The sequence below is a fragment of the Toxorhynchites rutilus genome, chromosome 3 (assembly GCF_029784135.1).
Source record: "Toxorhynchites rutilus septentrionalis strain SRP chromosome 3, ASM2978413v1, whole genome shotgun sequence".
In the NCBI taxonomy this organism is placed as follows: domain Eukaryota; kingdom Metazoa; phylum Arthropoda; class Insecta; order Diptera; family Culicidae; genus Toxorhynchites; species Toxorhynchites rutilus.
The window spans coordinates 255,395,204-255,409,304 of record NC_073746.1 but is presented as its reverse complement, the minus strand read 5'-3'; the positions used below and the strand labels follow the sequence as shown (position 1 = coordinate 255,409,304).

General features: G+C 35.7%; 1 protein-coding gene across 2 annotated transcripts; it reads left to right on the top strand.

Annotated features, from left to right (window-relative positions):
• Window positions 1-6,301: 6,301 nt before the first annotated feature.
• LOC129778705 (trypsin 3A1-like) lies at window positions 6,302-7,448 on the top strand. 2 transcript variants are annotated; one of them, XM_055785775.1, is made up of 5 exons: window positions 6,302-6,387; window positions 6,456-6,706; window positions 6,769-6,999; window positions 7,066-7,169; window positions 7,232-7,448. In XM_055785775.1, exons 1-5 carry the CDS (start codon window positions 6,333-6,335, stop codon window positions 7,422-7,424), a joined length of 834 nt encoding a protein of 277 aa, XP_055641750.1. In that variant the 5' UTR covers window positions 6,302-6,332; the 3' UTR covers window positions 7,425-7,448. The 2 variants fall into 2 exon arrangements, with proteins under 2 accessions (XP_055641750.1, XP_055641749.1); XM_055785774.1 differs by having other exon boundaries at window positions 7,214-7,448.
• The last annotated feature ends 6,653 nt before the right edge of the window (window positions 7,449-14,101 follow it).

The following is a 14,101-nucleotide window of genomic DNA, read 5'->3' as shown; positions in this document are numbered from 1 at the left end:
GACCTGTTTTAATTTTAGTAAAAACATTGAAAACCACTTTTTTATAAAATATTTGGCTAATTAGTTAGAGAAACAGTATATTGAATTGCAAGAAACTGCATCAAAGTTTTGGGAAACATGAGTTTCCAAAGATATAATTGAAGTTTTTCTTAACATGTCAGTTTTACCCCCACATACCCTATGTTTTCTTTATAAAACAAAATGAGTAAAATGTATCGAATTTTCACTTTGTTGATCTCCATTGTTAACACCCTGTAATTCACAACTGAATTGAACAAACAAAAATCAGCAAACTATTTTTTTTAGTGTGAAATGTCACCTTTACAACGAGCCTGAATTTAAAATTACATCATCGATATTACGCGAGATATTGATCACTAAATCTACGCTTTGCATCCACAATAAGCCTGAAATCTCACATTGTAGTAGCACGAACTTCAACTGACCGAAATATGAATCGTAGGAAAAAAGTTCGATTCAAATTTCGGACATTTTGTTTTGTTATTTTGACGTAGGACTACGTCTTTCATTTCTATACCGGGGTGTAAAATCATAGTTTCGAAAACGAAAGCGTTACGCCGGACACCGAGATTTTGGGCGTTAATAGCTTTTAAACAACTGAACGAAATGGTATGATACATACTTCATTCGAAAGATAAAATGTCTACGCGTTATATACTTGTTACTTTTTCATCCAAAAACTTGTTTCAATAGCCTTAAAATTGCTTTCAAAACAGGGTATTGAAATCACCAATCGGTATATAAGCGAGCGCCGCTCGTAAACCCACTCAGTTATAATTGAACAGCGATTGGAGCATGTTGTCGCTGTTGTGGTGAAGCTCTTCGTTTATCATGGAAGCGCGGATGAACGGTGTCACCAAGAGCCTGTTTGTGCACCCTAGGCCAGAAGAGAATCCATCAGGAGGAGAGTGATGCCACAAACGGTTCCCCGGGAAGAGATCGGAGCAGCTGCCACACACACACACACACACATACACGCGCGGAACTCTTCGTTTGGGTGCAATTCAGCATCGAGAAAATTCCGGAAAGATTCAATCGTTGCTGAAAAATAATCTGCCAGTTCCCCTGGGAACTGAAAAATACATTCATGCGAAAGAGTTTATTTTAATGTTTTCTAATCATATAACACAGCGACCAAATACATTTGATTTTGTGATTTTTCAATCAAGTGCAATTAACAGTTGGTTATCAAGTTAGCATTAACCACTGGTGGGCTTTGAGTATCGAGGAAAATCTGGAAAGAACTAATCGTTGCTGAAAAATACTCTGCCAGTTCCCCTGGGAATTGAGAAATACATTGATGCGAAAGAGTTTATTCTAATGTTTTCTATCCATACAACACTGCAACCAAATACATTTGGTTTTGTGATTTTTCAATCAATCGCAATTAACAGGAAAGCTTCTGAAAATTATTCTTCCCCATCAGTAGAAAATTTTCGTATCCAATATTGTATGCGCGCCAAACGGAAAATGTTTCGCTTCGTGAAAATTATATAATTTTCAATCGATTATTGCTCAGCCTAAAGTTTCAAACTCAGAGAGTTCATTCCCCTCTAGTTTGCCTTCCAAATTGCCATCGTAAACCACACCTTCTCTTGATTCAATCACGCACAAAAAGCATACTTAAGCGATATTCTGGTGGTGAAACGCATTCATTTTTCGTGAAGATATCGACAAGACAACATCGTAATTGAACGAGGTGAACGTGCTGGACGAGCTGGACGGCGAGGGATCGAGGGATTCGTTACCTAGCCTGATCTGACCTGAAAGACATGCAGTTTGTTTGGAACTGTGAGGGAGGGCAGAAAAGCCGAGCCATCAGAAGGAGAAGAGAAGGTGACCAAGAGAGTATCAGCAAAGATATTATCGTTGCTGAAAAATAATCTGCCTGTTCCCCTTGGAATTGAAAATTACATTCCAGCGAAAGAGTTTATTTTAACGTTTTCTGTCCATATAATACTGCGACCAAATACATTTGGATTTGTGATTTTTCAATCGAGTGCAATTAACAGGTGGTTATCGAGTTAGCATTACCCACTGGTGGTGCACTTCGGGAAGAATCCGGTAAGATACCGCTGCTGCAAAATAATTTGCCAGTTCCCCTTGGCATTGAAAATAACATGCAAGCGAAAGAGTTTATTTTAATGTTTTCTAACCATATAACACTGCGACCAAATACATTTGGTTCTGTGATTTTTCAATCAAGTGTAGTTAGCAGGGAAGCTTCTGAAGATTATTCTTCCCCATCAGTAGGATATTTTCGTATCCAATATTAGATGCATAAAACCTTGTACCTCCAACGTAACGCTCTCGTTTTCGAAGTCCTCCAAATATTCATTTATTCATTCATTCAGAATGGATTCAGATTCAACAACACTAAATCAACGATAGTCCTACGTCACCATTGCGGTTATACCATAGATATAACTCACTCCCTGTTTTTTAAAGAAAAAAATACATTATACTGTGAAACATTTACCGAGCAATAACAATAAGCTGATAATGATGATGATAACTAATGAAACACGAAAGGAATTTAGTATGTTAGTGAACGGTGTTAAATTCTGCATGCTCACGCCAAGCGAACGTCAAACACAAACGATAATGAGTACTGATGTTAAATTTTTGCCTACAATGTTATAAAACAAATGTAATGCTCATAAAAATGATATTGAAACTCAGGGGTTACTGTAAAGAATCAATTGTGATATTAGTTTTATAGTTATATCATCAGGGCATTAAGCATTTCAAGATATTATTACAATGCGCCCGAAATATGATTCAGAACGGTACATGGCAATAGATTTCTGAGAACATGTAGTATAATAAATTTAGTTAAGAATCAATTGATGGAATGGATTCTCTCCATACATTTGCGATGTGTTGAGAGGGTATTCTAGTCTAGAAATTATGGTAAATCGTTTTTTCTACTTCTTTTCTACTTTCTACTTTTTGACGTAGAACTACGTCTTTCAGGAAGGGTGCCAAATCAGAAAACAGGTCACGTTTTTATGAAATAAAGTTAACGTTAATAACTATTTTCACTGTGAACGAATTCTCATGATTTGCATACCAATCGAATCGGAAATTCTCTAAGATTTGTTTGATATGCTATACATTACAATTCGCTAATCTCTAAACGGTTTTAATTCATGAAAACTGGAAGAACTTCTTTTTTTTTCCCATACATTTGTTCTGCCGATTTGTGTGCTAACCCTGCCAGTATATCGAATGCTTATAACTCGAACATTTCTTAACAGATCGGAAAGATGTTTGCATCAATCAATAGGAAATATTTCTACGCGTCTATCAAAATTAATAAAATATTATTTTTTCATGAGATAAACAATTGAATGACTGTAAAATGTCAATCGTTATCTAAACGCCCTAACTGCCAACTTTAGATTGGCCCGATTTACGCTTCCTCAACACAGACTTCAAAATCAATGTATCTGTGGAAATCCGCTCTGCAAATATACATGCAAGTCGGGGGTATTTTTGTTCCCACCGAGCTGTGTTTCCCTAACACGGACCTCAAAATCAATGTGCCTGTGGGAATCCGCTTTGCAAATACATGCAAGTCGGGGGTATTTTGTGGTGTTGAGTACTTTTATACTGGCTTGTCGTTGAGCAGACCGGAATATGTTTTCCTAAAACGTACCTTTAAACTGAGAAGCCTGGGAAAATGATCATTTCAGATACTAGAGGTGAATGAACTTTCGAGGTTCGAGAACGACGTAAACATGAGATGTGCAATATTTTCAGAGGGAAATGTAAAATACAATCAATTGACAACTCTCCCTATCGCATATTTTGGTAGTCCTAGTCATCATATCGAAACGTAAAAGGACGTTCATTAAATTTATTTGCAACGAAAAACATAATATATTACAAAAATTTCGATGCATTCTATAATAATATTCGAAGTGGTAAACAAGTGGATTGCAGAATATAATTGCGTAGTTCTACGAATATAATTGCGTTTATGCGGTCGTGTCTTAGATACAACCCCTTACAATTTTCTACTTTTCATGGGTGTTCAAATAAATGTTTTCTCTATTAATAACAGCACACTCAACTCACATCATTGAGGACAATTCACAAGTTTCACATGTCATCTCTTTGGTAACCTTACTTGTTCTATTCCTCATTTCTTCCATTAGGCCGATTTTGATATCATGAGAAGAAATATAGGCATGTAAACTGTTTTCAAATGGTGCTCCGCGGGAAATTTGTGCTCAGCGAAATTATAGCAAATGCTTCCACTTGAAAACCCACCTTGAAAAAAATAATCTTCAATTCAATTTCACTGGGAATATAGTTATTTATTTTGTTTTCTCCTGGTTAGATATCGTGTAACTGATACGCGTGACAAAAATAGAGTTGTTCTCAGTTGAGTAATGTCAATACAGATAGAATTTGTTTTATTGATGAAAAAATGCCGGTACTCCGTCATATATTTCTGCTATAAAAGATGCTCTGCCATAAAACAAATCTGAAAACCCCTGTTCTATACTGTATATGCTTATCTTTTCTTCTCTTAACCCTCCTGTACTCGCGCATTGGTCTGTCAAACCGAGAAATCAATAATTCGTTCATTTCTCAGAAAATATCAACACTACGACTTTGCGATTCTCTCTAGCTTCGTTATTCGTCGTTCGTCATCGTTTAGCGTATCGCATGTGTTGGTACAAAGGGGACGTGTGCCCGTTCTTTAACACTTTCGGTCTGACACACCGACGCGAGTATAGGATTAACTTTTTTGGACAAATGCCTTTTTTCATATTCTAGAATATTGTTGAATGTAATGAATAAAATAATGTTAGTGGCGTGGAATATTTATTCAATATAATGCATAAGATCATTACAGGGCTATTCTTATTTGATTTCAGTCCCTTTTGTAACTGTATTGAACGGATCCATATATTAACTATTCGTCGATATATTCGTAGTTAGATTCCTACGTTCAAAAGCAAAATATAAATGTTTGACTTTCGCATAGTTATACGCTAAATATAATGGTCATACATATACACACTTGTGAAAGAATTTCACTTGTGGAAGAATTGTAAACAGTAAACTATAAACTGATCGGTAGCTTATGGTTATTTTTAACAGTAACAGTTTCGGGGATATTTTTTTAATAATGGACAATATCGACAAGAAAACAAGAAAAAGAAAAGCAAGTTCCTAGAAATCCTTTTATATCATCTTTTTATGCCTCATCTAAAAAAAGGCATTAATTCTTAGTTTACCAAGAAAACAGAGACAATGAATATTAGAAACATGCAAACTTTATATTTCAGAACCTTTATCATCTGGTAATTATCTAGAAGGTCGTTATACATTCTTCTCTTTGATAAAGACCCGAAAAATACGCAACAACTGCATAAAATGTGAAATATGTTTGTTTCGAGCATTCAATTATACTATGTTCTGATCCTTACTCCAATAAAACCATAATCGATTGATACGTTTTTATGTTATTTTATAGCTCTTTCTACTTCCATGAATTATATTCAGTTGCTTACTTTCAATTAATAACAGTGAAAAATTCGAAATTCGTTATTTGTGTTGGAGTATCAAAAATTACTCTATTTTGAGGAGGCTGAATGAGATAACTATTAAAACATAATAAAGATGAAGAAAACATATTTTTTGGAGTTTTTTCATTCAATCATACCCTCTTCTTGAAATAAATGCCAATAAAGCCTGAAAAATACACAATGGCAACATTACAGAGAAGTTCAATTTTCGGTCTGTGACCGCGAACCGCGAGTATACTGTATATGCTTATCTTTTCTTCTCTTAATCGAATTCTAAAACAGATTACGGTTCTTACCTAGGTAAGCGTCAAAAGTATCTTTGTTTATAAAGTCATACCATTGTAATGAGAAAAATATAGGAGAGTTACATTTATGAATCATTCAATGTGCGTAAACTATATCGTATGTATTCCGATAGCGGCGCTTATAGTGTGAGCCTCGGAAAAGGGCACACAGGAAGTAATTTCCCTTGCGCGAGTTATCTGGCAGACGATGGTTATCGTGGCGTGATAGATTACAACCAGTGTGACATATGGTTGACGGTTGTTGTACACAGGATTGTTCGATGTTATGCGATGACAATGATTGAGTGAGGGGAAACTCTCCATCGATATGGTGTTGAAGAAGCCCGTTTGTGTGGCATGTAGTTGCGTTGATTGGTGTCAATGTTTTTACTCACAGCACAACGGACTATATAAGAGGGATGTTTTATTGCTAAACTGGTGGTAATTGATGCTGCTATTGCGAAGAACGAGAAAGTGTCCAATGAAACTGTGGAGGTTTATTTTAGCAGCATCTGTGGTGGCTCTCGTATGTGCAGGTATTAAAGTGTTCGATCAACGTATATTTTAAAGTTAATTTTGTCCGAATGCAATGGCTTAAAAACAGATGAAACTGATGAAATATGGGAGGCCTATCAGCTTATCCCAAATGCAGCCAAACTAAACGCCTCCAAATTCATGAAGCGCGTTATAGGGTTGGAAAAAATCATCGGCGGTCATTCGGTGGATGTTAGAAGTTTTCCCTATCAACTGTCGTTAAGAAGCAACAGTTATCACATTTGCGGTGCATCTGTGATCTCCCGTGATTGGGCTCTAACAGCCGCACATTGCGTTGCTTCACAGAAGAACCTTTCTGCCGTTGGTATCAATTGTTAGTGTTTTGTATCACACAGCCATGAAACAGATGTCATTTCCATTAGATTTCACTTCGAGCTGGGAGCAGCGACCGGTCGTTCGGCGGCACTATCTACAACGTTTCCCAAATAGCCGTTCATCCTCAGTATAACCCGCTGTTGTTCGATCATGATGTTGCCTTGTTACGAGTTTCGGGACCTTTCAAAAGTACTGATGTGAAATCAATTCTCATTGCATCCGAAGGATATGAGCCACTTGAAGGACTGCGAAGCATGGTAACCGGTTGGGGAAGAATGGTATGTCTATTGATACCTCATTACTAAATATTTGGAAGCGTTTTTGATTTGTAATTTATTTTTCAGCAAAGTAATGATCGACTGCCAGACCTATTACATGCTGTAGATATTCCTATAATTTCGAGAGAAGAGTGCGGTCGCTTCTGGGGCGAGTCACTCGTTACTAATAAGTATGTTCACGAAATAAAACTACTCTATGAGAAAAAAGTGATAGGTTTCTTATTCTTGATAGTATGATTTGCGCTGGTCAGGCAGGGCGTGACTCTTGTAATGGTGATAGCGGTGGACCATTGGTTACCGGTGGTCGACAAATTGGAGTTGTGTCCTGGGGATCAACCGACTGCGGAGGACCACTTCCTGCTGTTTATACTAATTTAGGACGAGATACTGTGAGACGATTTATTTTTAAGGTAGCTGGTATCTGAATAAATAATTGTTTTTATTTTAAATTGTCTTATTCTCCTTCATTGACTAACTGAATCAAGTGTTATCCAGAAGAGTCATCTTTGGTTTTTTATATAGGATTTTACAGTGTCGGACAAAACATCATCGAAATTCGAAAAGTGCTGTTCAACCAGGCCATATTGCGTCGATCGAAAACGGTAGTAATCTGGGGAATACGGCGGGTGGGATAGGACCTCCTATTCCAGCATTTACAAGTATGTTTTAACCAGTTTCGGGACATGCGGACGAGCATTGTCGTGCTGCAAAATAACTTTATCGTGTCTTCGCTGACCGTTTATCCTTTAGTGCATGGCTCAAACGCATCAATTGTCGTCGGTAGAGGTCCTCCGTAATGGTTTCATTTGGTTTTGGCAGCTTATAGTACACGACACCCAGTTGATCCCACCAAATAGACAGTATAACCTTCTGGCCGTGAGTATTCCGCGCGGCCGTCGATCTTATTGAAATATACTGAAAAAGACGCGCAATGATAGTAGTTTTTCAACGAATGCGAATTCCGAAAATTTGATTCACTAGAATAATAATCAAGTTACGCCATCTGTTGTAGAACTGAAGAAAGTTACCGGTACACCTATATAGCGCCCTCTAGTCCAAAACCATGAAAACAATAAAAAACGACTACAATCGATTATGACGAAAATAAAATCCCTTTCTTTCGTGCAACTTCAAGATTCTTTAACAAAAGGCTAGTTCATTGGCTTCAATTTGATATGTCGATCATTTAAATCGGTTCAGTGGTTCAAAAATTATGAATTTAGAAAAAAAATCATTTTTAGGAAAAAGTGAAAAAAAATGATTTTTCGGACCACCCTAAAATGGAAATGGTCACCCTAACGAAAAAAAAAAAAATAATACGGGTCTAATATTTTGCGATGAACTAACAATTTTCATGTATATCTGAGAACCATTATATCGGTTTGGCATGGAATGGCTGAATTTGTTTGCATTGTGCGAAGAACAACTTTTTCATGTTTTCTTTGAAAAAATTACAACTAATCCTAATATTGTTAAAAGTCAAGATATCTATATCAATATCAATTTTTCAATATGACGATATATAGTCAGATGAAATAAAGATGAAATAAATAAATAAAATAAATATTGTATTCAACAAAGTTTTAGATCTTATTAGAATATGAACTTTGGTCGAAGACGTCAACTTGGAAGTTTGTATTTTAGTATGAAGACTCCTGCAAAAATAATGTTTTACTCGTAACATTTTTGTGTGTGAATTCTTGCGTTTGCCATGTTATATATATAAATATAAAGAATTTAGAAAAAATATTGTTTAATATTTTGTAATGAAAACCTAAACAATTTCCTATATTTCTATTCATATTTTTTGGGAATTTTGGAAAAATACGTTTTTGAGAAAAATTAATTTTTATTTTAAAATAAAGTTGTTTTCAGCTATATTAAAAAAAATTGTTTAATGAAAATCCTAAAACGAGTTGGCATGAAATTCGTCTATCAATATGACTAATTCAAATAACGACTGATTTTTAAAAAGGGCGTGATCATAAAATTTTCTTTTAAAAAATTATTACTCAAAATTCAGATGTCTGATTGAAATATGATGTATGAAAAAGTTCTTAGAAAAATAATTAACTATTTAGGAAAAAAATAAAATTTTACCTGTACTGTTAACGTTACTCAAAATTGATTATTATTTATATCTCCAAACTCCATCCTTTCGATATTTTTTTGTGTATTGTCATTGGAAAACTCTTCCAGTTTAACAAAATTGGAATGGAGTTATAAATTTTAGCAAGTTTATAAAATTTTAAAGTTTTGTAAAATCGTAACCATTTAAGAAAAGTAACATAAAAATGGTGGTCACGCATATTCTAGAGCTTGCCACTCCAGAATACATTCAAGGCGTATTATTCGGCATAGAAATCTCAACTAAGTGCTATTAATAAAATTGACGCAAGTAACACCTACCTTGAGAAGACAAAAGTTCCACTGGGAACGTTAGTGCCATCCAAGAAGAACATAAAAATGGAATTTACATGCAATTATACATGAAAAACTATGCATAACTTTTCATCCAGGACTAACCGTTCTCAGGATATAATCGATTTTATGGTAATTTTATTGCTCATTTTCTACGATGTCGGAACATCAGACGTAATGTCCTACAACAGAATGCATTTTCTAATAATTCACGAACATGATTATAATTATACTAAATTGGTTATATTTCGAGAATGGTTAGTCCTGAGATAAAACGCCAATAATTGCTCACAAACATATTTTATGTTTCTCAGTAGTAACATAGTTTGAAAAACATGTCAATCACGAGAATCTACACGCAAAAATGTATGAGTTGAACATGAGTAGTAATTTTTTAAAGAAAACATAAAGTTAGAAAAAAAACTTTCCGTAGAAGTGCACTTCTTCCGATGCATGGATGACTTGTTGTTCGCGACCGACAGTGCGAATGTTAAGCAAGGTTCCCATGAAATAGATTCCCATGTCCATCCTTATTCTTATTCCCATCCAATCCATTCCCCACCCATCTTAAATGCAATGTGTAGTGTCCGACACAACTACAAACAGAAGCAAAACTCAAGGCACAACATGAAACGCATACGAACAAGTAAGTGCATACGAACCGATCTCTACCAATGCAACATTTGTCATTCCATATCCAATCTCCAACTGTGAAAGATCGCGATAGTAAATTCAGTGTTTAGAAGTTTCCCAAAGTGTCTTAATTTTTCACACAAGTAAAATCCAAATGGTCTTCCAACAGACCAGAATTCGACAATCTGAGTTATCATCATTCAGGCCTCCTTCAGCCGAAAGATTCGCCATCTCCCTCAATGGTTTGATCCAATACTTGTTGTTTATTGTGTGAACTATTCTTATATTATATTTTTTACCATTTTAAAAAAGTACATTTTTGGGAAAAATAAATTTGAATTGAAATTTTTTTTTTAATTTTTGAATTTTCCCATAAAAAATTCTACTTTTTTTGTCAAAATTTTCTAGTTTTTCTTGTTTTTGAGTTAGAAGTTTTTGTAACAATTTTAGAAAAAAGGTTTGGTTTTTTTCAAAGAATATTCCAATTTTTTTCGAGATTTGCAAAGTTGCTTGAATACCCAATATCTTTACGCCCACAACGTCTCACTGAAATCTAAGATGGTGCTGCCAATGGCATAGAATTGTCATGGAAGTAGTTTTTTTTTATCATTGAAACCAGTTTTTGGGTCAAAAAGTAACAAACATCGTTCGTATAACTTTTATCTTTCGAATGAAGTGATTATCATACCACTTCGTTCATTCTCCAAAGAACAAAGGTACTAACGCTCAAAACCTTACACTCCAAACGTAACGCTCTCGTTTTAGAAATATTAAACACTCAACCCAGCACAGATTTGAAAGACGTAATCCTACGTTAAAATTTTCGATGTATGGGTGTCACCTTCCCTTCTGCGAATCGTGTTGCCTCTCAATAAAATCGACGGATGGTTCCTGGTACCAAGAAGTGGGTCACTCACGATAACGTAAATCGGAAACGGACGTGGTCCGAAAGCGGCAAGCTAGTGCAAACGTTGGCTAAGCCAGGATTGGCTGCCAACATACTGGACAATGTGTAAATAATCATCTGTCAAAAAAATTGTTTGCAAGTATCTTCGGAGTTATGCAAGTGCTCTATGAGTTGGTTGAAACTCATGCGAAAGTGTATTGATCTTCATGGAGAATACTTTTAGAGAAAAAATGTGGCTTTATTATACTTGTTTTGCTAGTCTATCGAGTGACCCTCGCACTGTAGTGTTTGAAATGTATTTTTTGTGATCAATTTAACTAACAGTCGGTTATATTATAGAGTCATTTATTCCGTAGTAATGTACGTCGACGTTTCAAAAACATACGTTATGCGAATACTTTACTCAAGTAAGAGAGAAAGCATTCCATACCTTCAAACCTTATAAAAAATTAGCCTCTAGAGATTAGTCTTTATTGACGTCGTGCATCGTGTGGAACCCTTTATTAGTCCAACTAATTGCTGACTACCCGGAAACACAACTGTTAAATGTGTCCAGGTAAGCTGTAACGTTCTCAGTCCTATGTGTCATATATCATATAGGAGTTGGAACACATATGCAAGCCGTCGTATCACGTTTCGAGGCTGATCTCGCAGCATAAAAAATCTTTCCTTTCACACATGTTGGAGCTGTGGAGCAATTTTTATTGCTCCAGTCTTTACTGCGGTGACGGGATCTATTTCTGCTATTCATATGATACATCTACTCTACATGCTAAAATGTCAGAGATAGTGAAATTCATACGTGTGCTCTCCGGAAGCCGTGTAACGATTCGAAAGACTTTTTTTTGTTAGTTATCTATCCGTATATCTCTTCCGAAGCAAGATAGTGGTTACTGAAGTCATGGGTTCACGAATCTCGTATTGTGCTTTACATTCTTTTAATACGTTTTATTTTTCCGATAGTTTGACAAATTTCCAATGAATTTGGGGATGTTGTTAAAATAATGCAGAATTTATTAGGGGAAATTAGGGTAAAATCGACACCCCCTGATTTTTTCAGTTAAAAACATTGTTTGCAAAGGTTCCGATGTGCCTTGTAGACACTTGCCATTTTTATGTTTCGAGTCACCCCAAAGCTGCGGAAGTCGTTTTGCTGTCAAAACGAATAACAAAACAGAACGAGTCAGCAAGCAGGAGACAGCCCGTGTAGAATTACGCTAGAGGAATCGAGGTGTATTAGTCAAAAAATTTAAGAAAATTCGATACTTTTTGTGATCCTAATTCATCTTAGATAACTGTTCAGTGTGTTTTGTTAGACGGCAGGTAGATTTAATGCATATATATGCTCTAAAACATTGTTTTGAAATTTCAAGTACATTCGGGGTGAAACCGTCACCCTCTGCCATTTTTTTCAGGCAAAAAGGCAGAGCTGAATTGACGTTTAACCGAAAAAGCCAACACTAACGTTGAACAAAACATGTCAACAAAAAAACCAGTCAGAGCTCATGGTATCGCTTCGCTCAACACTCATCGGCACATCTCCGGTGGATGCTCATCGAAGCTGGGATCAAAAATTTCTTGTTTACTCCGGACCAGGAGCAGGAATTTGTCCATCACCTGTTTGTTTGATATTGAGAGTCGTCTGGTCTTGGATGGGCAATAAAAAAAATTGGAACACCCTTTCAATATGAGTGTTGGCAGATATTTCTGAACCGGAATCCGAACCATTCGTTCCACAAACCTGAGATTGCATCGATAGCGAGAGATATAGGAGAGATATAAGCCATCAATGAACAGCTTTTTCTTGCAGTCAAAATAAATGAAATTACTTTTTTGTCATTCAAAATCTGAGCAATCCAATTACAGTGATTTGCCTCTAATTGAACCTACCGATACAAAAATCCATGTCGCATTAGATGCGATTGTTGCATGTAATTGTCTATGACTCAACTATCTCACTTCCTTCTTCCCCGTCAAATAGGCTTCATTGCATATTGAAGTGACTCGTGTATCATGTATGCATGTATCGATGTTTGAGTTCAAAGTTGTATATACTACATATACTACAGGAGAGCTAGATTTTACTCACAGGAGAGCTAGAAATTACTCACACATATAAAATAGCGTGCAGTGACAAATTTGTGAATTTTGTTGATATAAACCCGTTTTTCTGTATGTTTTTTTTCCGCAAAATTGAACTCGGAGACAAAGTAAACTAAAATTTTGTTTAGAATTCCTTCCAAACTGCACGCTATTTACTAATGCTAACGTGAGAGCCTCTATAGCATACCTGGTAATTGTCTAAGTTCGTTGGTTTGAGTTCACGGTGAGCAAACAATGAAGCCGTCCATTCATATTGTAACTACTTTTTTGCATCAAAAATCAAGTTTTCGTTTTACTTTATATGGACGTAAACATAAGATTGTATACGCAGGTAACGAGATTCGTGTCAGAGGGAGTAGGAGAGTGGATCGAAGTCAGGTCGAATGAAGAGGCAGATTTGTATTCATTGGTCTCGTCAATTAGAATAACCATTTGATGGAATAGTTCATCTGTCATCCTCGCTCCTAACACTCGTCAATTCATTTCTAGTCAATTCAAGGCATGTTGAAGACGAATGCCGAAGTAGTCCTAGTCGAAGCGAAGCTACTGAGTGTAGAGTCGATATTCATTCTTCATCTTCGAAGATTTCGAACTGTTTGAATCAGCTCGCAGTTGGCGGATTTCGAATAAATTTAAAACTTATATTTTCGCCCATAATTATATTTATTAATATTAAAATCTCTGTAATATTAATAAGTACCTGCTGAATACTTTCGCAAACAACATATCATATCATCCACATGAAATTTTATCAGCGTGTCAATATCAATAAAAAATAAATATGTTGTTTGCCAAAGTTTTCAGCATGTACTTTTTAATTTTACAAAGATTCTTATATCATGTGTGGTTGTAAAGGAAAATCTACGACTAAATCGATTCCCAACGAACTTCACTCCTCTTCAGCCGGAACGTTCTATGCGTCATAAAAAAAAATTGTTCTCTAGAGGAGAGTTTTATTCTATATGTCTTGAATGAATAACAAAGCATGATGTACATAGTGCTAACGATGTTATTTGGAAAATTGCTGCGGGCGATAAA

Excerpts from the sequence above, each read along its gene's own strand:
- LOC129778705 (XM_055785774.1), top strand. The coding sequence starts at position 6,333 with ATGAAACTGTGGAGGTTTATTTTAGCAGCATCTGTGGTGGCTCTCGTA. Across the intron at positions 6,707-6,768 it reads CACAGAAGAACCTTTCTGCC|ATTTCACTTCGAGCTGGGAG; the intron begins GTTGGTATCAAT and ends CATTTCCATTAG. Across the intron at positions 7,000-7,065 it reads TAACCGGTTGGGGAAGAATG|CAAAGTAATGATCGACTGCC; the intron begins GTATGTCTATTG and ends TTTATTTTTCAG.